The 6161-nt window shown below is 55.8% G+C and overlaps 1 protein-coding gene across 2 annotated transcripts in view; it reads right to left on the bottom strand.

Moving 5' to 3' along the window:
* Positions 1-584: 584 nt before the first annotated feature.
* The window catches only part of EBF4 (EBF family member 4), a 68900-nt gene continuing 63323 nt past the window's right edge, over positions 585-6161 (bottom strand). The window contains exons 16-18 of one of the 2 annotated variants that reach the window (XR_008654550.2): positions 4863-4944; positions 1702-1777; positions 585-1418 (exon numbers count right to left, since the gene is read on the bottom strand). Coding sequence is in view for 1 of the 2 variants with exons in the window: in XM_055265812.2 (XP_055121787.2) it covers positions 1707-1777; positions 4863-5060 (269 nt within the window). In the remaining variant the exon portion in view is untranslated. Of the gene's footprint in view, positions 1419-1701; positions 1778-4862; positions 5061-6161 lie in introns of both variants that reach the window. The other variant, XM_055265812.2, reaches the window with a different exon arrangement.

Here is a 6161-nt window from a genome sequence, read left to right as displayed (position 1 = left end):
GGACATATCTCAGGGGGACAACTGGGACTCATCCTAGAGGGGTGGGTGGTGGAGTGAATGGGCACAGGAATCTTGCCTCCTTACCCTCCTTCCACCCAAACTCTGAGGCAGGTGAGCCATAAGGTGCCTAGGCCTGGGGGTGGGGGCGGTGGGATGGGATTGGGTTGTGGCTCAGATAAACCACCCTGGGAGCCACAAGCTGCCCCACCCAGCCCAGGCGTGGCCCTGCAGCCTCTATGTTGGATTGGATCCAATTTCTGAGCCTCTGTACATCTGGGTCATATTTGGTTTGGTCTCTCCCGGTTCTCAGCAATGTCCTGACAACCACCACTTTGATCTTGACTAGAGAGCTGGGCAGCTGAGTCCTCAGTGGCCCTATTATGCTCCCAGGCAGAGCTCAGGCCTGCTAGCCTGCTCCCCCTCCCCCAACAGTCCCCAAGAACAGACGTGGGGCAGGGAATACTTGCTTAGTCGAACTCTGGGGCTGTTTAAAAAGCCCAAGGTGCAAGAGGGCTCCCCGGGGGCAGGGTTTGGAGCCTCCCCTAGAGCTGCTGAACTGCTGCTAAGAAAAGCAAACTCACACCAAGGAGGCAGGTGAGAGGCCAGGCGGGCACCACCTGCATCTGGTTTATTGTTCTGTTTTCTCCAAACTTAGCAGAGCAGAATGTGAGGCCACCTGGGGGGCGGCTGGGCCCGCTGCATGGGGCCAGCCAGAGTCATTGTGAGTGTGTGGGGCCAGAGTACATGAGACATCCACTGGGGGAAGACCCCAAATACAGGAGGCCTGGCACCCCCTCTTCTGCCTCCTCCATGCCCAAGGCCCCCACAGGGAGGCATGATGTGGCAGGCATGAGAGTGCAGGTCTCAAAGGAAGTGGGGGCAGCTGTGGGGCCAAGCAGCTGTTGGAAGCTCCACGGGAGCCTGGGCAGGCCTCCCGAGGCTGCAGGGCGCCACCCTTTTGCTGTAGAGAAGTTGGGATGCTGGGCCAGTTGAGATGGGTCAGATGCAAACAGGACCTTTTCAGGTCACTTCTCCCTGAGCTGTCCTCTTTCCCACGGTCCCCATCCCATGCTCCCCTCACTCGACATCCCTGGTCTGCACAAGATCCATTTCCTTCAGAGGAACCAAGACCCAGACATTGAGGCCCAGAATCCCAGCACCTCCCTGGGACGCTCTCCTGCCAAGAGCATCTGCACAGTGCTGGGGTTTCTGACCACCCCAAGACAGGGAGGCGAGAGAAGCCTGTGGGGCTGCTAGCGGGGAGGCTTGAGCATGGGGTGAAGGCCTCTCCCCGTTCAGCTCACGGGTTGAGGTCTGCCCATGGCCCTGGCCTTGCATCTGTCTGTGCCACCATCCAGGGTGTGGCTGTGAATCCCAGAGGGACCTCCAGTCCGGGCTCCATGGGAACAGCTGCAGACCTGGTGGGGCGAGAGAGGGAGAGAAGAAGGTCGGGGAGGAAGGCTGGCTGCCAGGGGACAGGAAGCCACTTCTCTCTACCTGGTCAGCTTGGGTTACTGGGGTGGGCTATGTACCTCAGAAAGCTGTCTAGATGGGCCCTGGGGAGGAAGACTTGGACCCCAGCTCCCCATCCCTGCGGGGCTGCTAGCGGGGAGGCTTGAGCACAGCATGAAGGCCTTTAGAGAGCAAGCCCATCTCAGGGCCAGGTGGGGCGGGGGAGGCCAGACCCAGTCAGAGACCTACCGTAATTAGGAGTATGCCAGGCCCTGAAGCCCCCGGGCTGGAGAGTGGAACTTGTCAGAATCCTCAAAAGACTGGTCTGCAGTAATCAAGGAGAAAGGAGCCATAAGCCATGCGCCACCTGGGGAGCCACCTGCCTGTCACTCTCTGGGCTGGAGACAGCAGGCAGGGGATATAGCACTTTCTGAAGGCAGTCAGCCATCCCTAGCCCTGGCCCACGGCAGCACTGCAGATCAGGGGTGAGGGGTGCCTCTCAGATGCTCAGGGGATGCAGCCCATGCTCTTGCTCCCTTACCTCCCTCAAGAGAGAGATGACCCCAGGCTCATTCTCCCAGGGTGGCCTCCTTCAGAGGGCCCATCTGCTTCCTCAAGCACATGGCCATGTACCAGGGCAGAAAAGGAAAGAGGCCAGCCTCCAGGAGTACTGATTGACATACCCACAGCAGCATCCTGTCTGCCTCCCACACCTATGAAATTCGTCACTTCACCACTCCCCACCCCTGCCTGACTCCCCGCCATGGTTCTCTTTGCTGGCAGAAGAAATCAGTGACCCTCTGTTCTCTCCATCCCTCACATTCTAAGCTCCAGACACACCTAAGAAAAATTATCCAAAACTTGGAAATAAGGCCAAAAAAGTGACTGTGTATCCTTTCAAAGTCACCCTAGAGCATTATCAAATAAGCCAACCTTAAGAGTCATCTTATTCTGGGGCATGTGACGTCTTTTGATTTCACGCTACTGGCTAGGGCCCAGGCTTTGCTCAGTTGAACGGATGTTCACTTGGAGGAGGCTGAGAAATGGCGGATGACTTCTCATTGGTAGAAAAGACAATCCCCAGAGGAAGGTTACAAGTTTATTGCTCTGTAGAAGCAGTTTGCAGCCAGCAATCTTATTTCAGCCCTCCTTGTTTTACTGGCTTCAGTCTGTCACTGTCTCCTTTAAGCCACTCTGTCATCCTGTTAGCTCCCTCACTGATGAGTTAAATAAATCTTTGGCCTATATTTGTATGTTATTTATTTATTTATTTATTGAGACAGAGTCTTGCTCTGTTGTCCAGGCTAGACAGACTGGAGTGCAATGGCGCAATCTCAGCTCACTGCAGCCTTGACCTCCCAGGCTCAAGTGATCCTCCCACCTCAGCCTCCCGAGTAGCTGGGACTACAGGCATGGGCCACCACACCCAGCTCATTTTTGTATTTTTTTTAGAGACGAGGTTTTGCCATGTTGCCCAGACTGTTCTTGAACTCCTGATCTCAAGCGATCTGCCCACCTCAGCCTGCCAAAGTGCTAGGATTACACATGTGAGCCACTGCACCTGGCCATGTTATGTTCTTAATGTTTTGAACGTGGGCTCCAAATCTCTGCCTTCCCACCCACACACCTTCAGCCCGAGGTCTACTCTATCTAGGGCATTCCTCCCCCACTAAGAACCCCTGCCTTCTTCTTCAAACCCTGCTTGGGCAAGTCCTTCCCTGAAGATGGGCTACCCCTGGATGGGTCACCAAGCAGCCCCCTTGCCCGCCTGCCCTTCCTGGCACAAAAGTCTGTTATTATTTGAGTCACCATCACAGGCCTGTCTGAACTGTGCAGAGGAGGGTCCCTGGTGGGAAGGGGCCCCATTCTGTGTGTAAGGCAGGGCATCAGCACAGTTCTCAGAAGTTTCTGGGCTGCACCTAGTTGCTCTGACTGCCCCCAGAGCAGCTGATTCTGCAGGACGCTGTGGACATGTATCATCCTCAGTTGTTCTCCCAGGCCCTGAGGTTTCGCACCCTCTTTCCAGCTTCCCTGGACTCTCATACAGGGACCCTGGAGCACAGAGGCTCCGTAGAGCATTGTCCACAGCCCCCTCCCCTGCCTCAGCCTGGAGGCTGCCCCACCTGCCCCTGCCTTGGATTTGGAGATGGCTCTGGGGCCCAGGCCATTGGCCTTGCTCTTGTGACAGGCATCCCAGCCTGATCAGCCCCCACATCAGGCTGAGGAAACCATGAGGGTGTCTCTTCCTGCATCTCAAGGTCATTCCCCAGGAACTAATCTCAAGATGCTGTTAGAAAAATACATTTTTGTGCTCAAATAAATTTGCATCTCCTGTTTCCTAGAAGGTTCACAATGTACCCTGGCACATGAAAGGCTCTGACAAATTCTTCAGTAGCCACTTACGTAATTTCAACACTGATTCTTTCCTAATGCTCTGTTGCTCTGACCCATTATTGTCTTGGGGAATAAGCGATAGGACATGCTCTAACCCAGCCTCTTCCAGATCAGTGCCCCACAAACTGCACTGCAGCCTTCTGTGTGGGTGTGAATGGTGCCCTTCTGACTCATATATTCATTCAATAATTCGACTATTTATTAAGCACCTGCTGCGTGCCAGATTGAGTCCTAGGGGATCCTGTGGAAGCATCCCTTAGCCAGATAAGAAAAACACCTGTAAGCCTCTTAGGGAAGACACTGGCCCTGGCCCCCACCATCCCCATCAACAAGGACCTGTTCTGCCCCACCCACATCCTGTTGCCTCCTCCTTTTCCACAGCCGGTCCCTTCCTCTGTCCTCCCAGTGAGTTTCCAATCACCACGTGAATAGGAAAGGCTCTGCTGGTTCAAAGGTTCTGCTGCACGTGGGTAAAGTGAGAGAACAGCCATTTCACGAATGGAATGTGGGAAGATGACTTGGTCTCAAGTCCTAATCTGTAAAATGTGGGGAGGGAAGCTGGGCTAAGCCTCTTCTAAGGTCAGTCCCCTTCCATCGTCAGCGACCCAGTCCCTCACAGTGGTGTGTGCTACCCTCTGGTGGACACAGGGAGGCACAGGTACAGGCGTGCAGCCCACCAGCTCCGAGGGTCTTTGCTCTGGGCTCAGCTGGATGGGGATGGCATGTTGGGGTAGTTTCTAGACCCCATCAACTGTGATTTGAGTCTCTTCTCCTTGGCCAAGTGGTCAACTGAGAGCATTCAGAATGGTGACCATCCCAGGCTGGGAGACCAGGGGAGTGGGGGCCAGAGGGACCTCCCTGGACCCCAGCAGAGCTCCCTGCTCTCCGTCCTCCAAGAAGAGCAGGTTAGCCAGCATGAGGCACTGGTGAGATGCGGATGGAGCAGGCTCCTCTAGCCCAGCTGCTCCACAAGGGCCCTTCCTTCCTGCCGCACTGAGGCAGGGTGGAGCACTCACCTGGAAGCCCCTCTCCGTGGGCTCTGGGGCAGGCCTGGGGTGGGGAGCTCGGGGGGCGCAGCACGGGGGCGAAGGCGCTCCTCTGTTTGACGGCGGAGATCATGTTGACAGGCGAGAAGGAGAAGACGCTGGTGGTGGGGGCAGCGGCCGGGAGGGACATGGAGGAGGCAGCCGCCAGCGGGGGGCTAGAGGGCATGACTCCGGGGCGGGGCGGGGAGGGGCAGGCGCAGCAGGGAAGGTGGTGGGAGACACAACAGGGAGATAGCACCAGAGTGAGCTTTGCTGGGGCCCCACGTGGGCTGCTGACCCAGGTACCAGGCTCAGACCTCACTGGGAGCTGTGAGGGTCCTGGGCCAGCCCTGACCTCTCAAGGGTTCTGGAGACCTTTTCGCGGGGCTGGGGATGACAGGGCCAGATGAGGTAAAGACAAAAGCAAAACCAGAACATTCAAAAAAACCAAACCAAACTCAAAAATGAGATGAGCAACAGCTGGACTACTTCAGGATTTCTGCTGAAAACCCCTGGGATTCTGAGATGCTAGGAAACGTTTATGAGCCTTGCTTGGGGTGCCAAGGCTATAGTCATAGTTCAGGGGTCACAGAAGAGCTGGAGCAAGTAGTCAGGGATGAAGTTTGGGGGAACGCACAGGCTCCTGTTATAAGCCTGTCTGCCCAACATCATAAACAGCACTCCAACTTCCTCCTCAAATATGCTCTCCTTGCCAATGTCCCCTATGCTCCTCTGTCCCTCTCCCACTTCCCCCTGCACCCTGGGGCACTTTGTTTCCTTACAGCTTAATGCAGGTCCTTGTCATCTCCAGCCTGGGCCCTGGGGGGTCTCCTGAATCTCCCACTTCCAGCTGGTCAATTTTAAAGCAAAGTGCAGGGATCTACATCCTCAGATCTTCCTGTTCTCAAACTCCCTAGCCACCCAGGCTGTGGCTTGCCCTCCTGGGAATGGCAAGGGAGCCTCCTGCACACAGGCTTTGCCTGCCCCCTCTTCCTGCAGCCTCCTCTCCTGGGGGCTCAGGCCCAGGGCATCGCTGGATCCCACCTTTCTACATCCTCATCTGAACCCAATTCCCTGCCTCTCTCCTATAAAGACTGGTAAGGCTGTGATTTGAGTATTGTCCAGGCAGCAGGCAGTGGGGTGGGTGGGGCTTCCTGGAAGAAAGCAATAGCCTGAGAAGGCTGCCTTTGGCATCAGAGGACCCTCCTACCTCCCTTGATACAATAACGCCTTGGACAGCTGCCCCTCTTCCAAATGCCCTCAGCCTCATCTCCTTTAAGACAACAGTTA

This window comes from Symphalangus syndactylus, chromosome 24 (genome assembly GCF_028878055.3).
Source record: "Symphalangus syndactylus isolate Jambi chromosome 24, NHGRI_mSymSyn1-v2.1_pri, whole genome shotgun sequence".
NCBI lineage: Eukaryota > Metazoa > Chordata > Mammalia > Primates > Hylobatidae > Symphalangus > Symphalangus syndactylus.
Note: the sequence above shows the minus strand (reverse complement) of the source record. Positions and strands in the feature narration are given on the sequence as shown.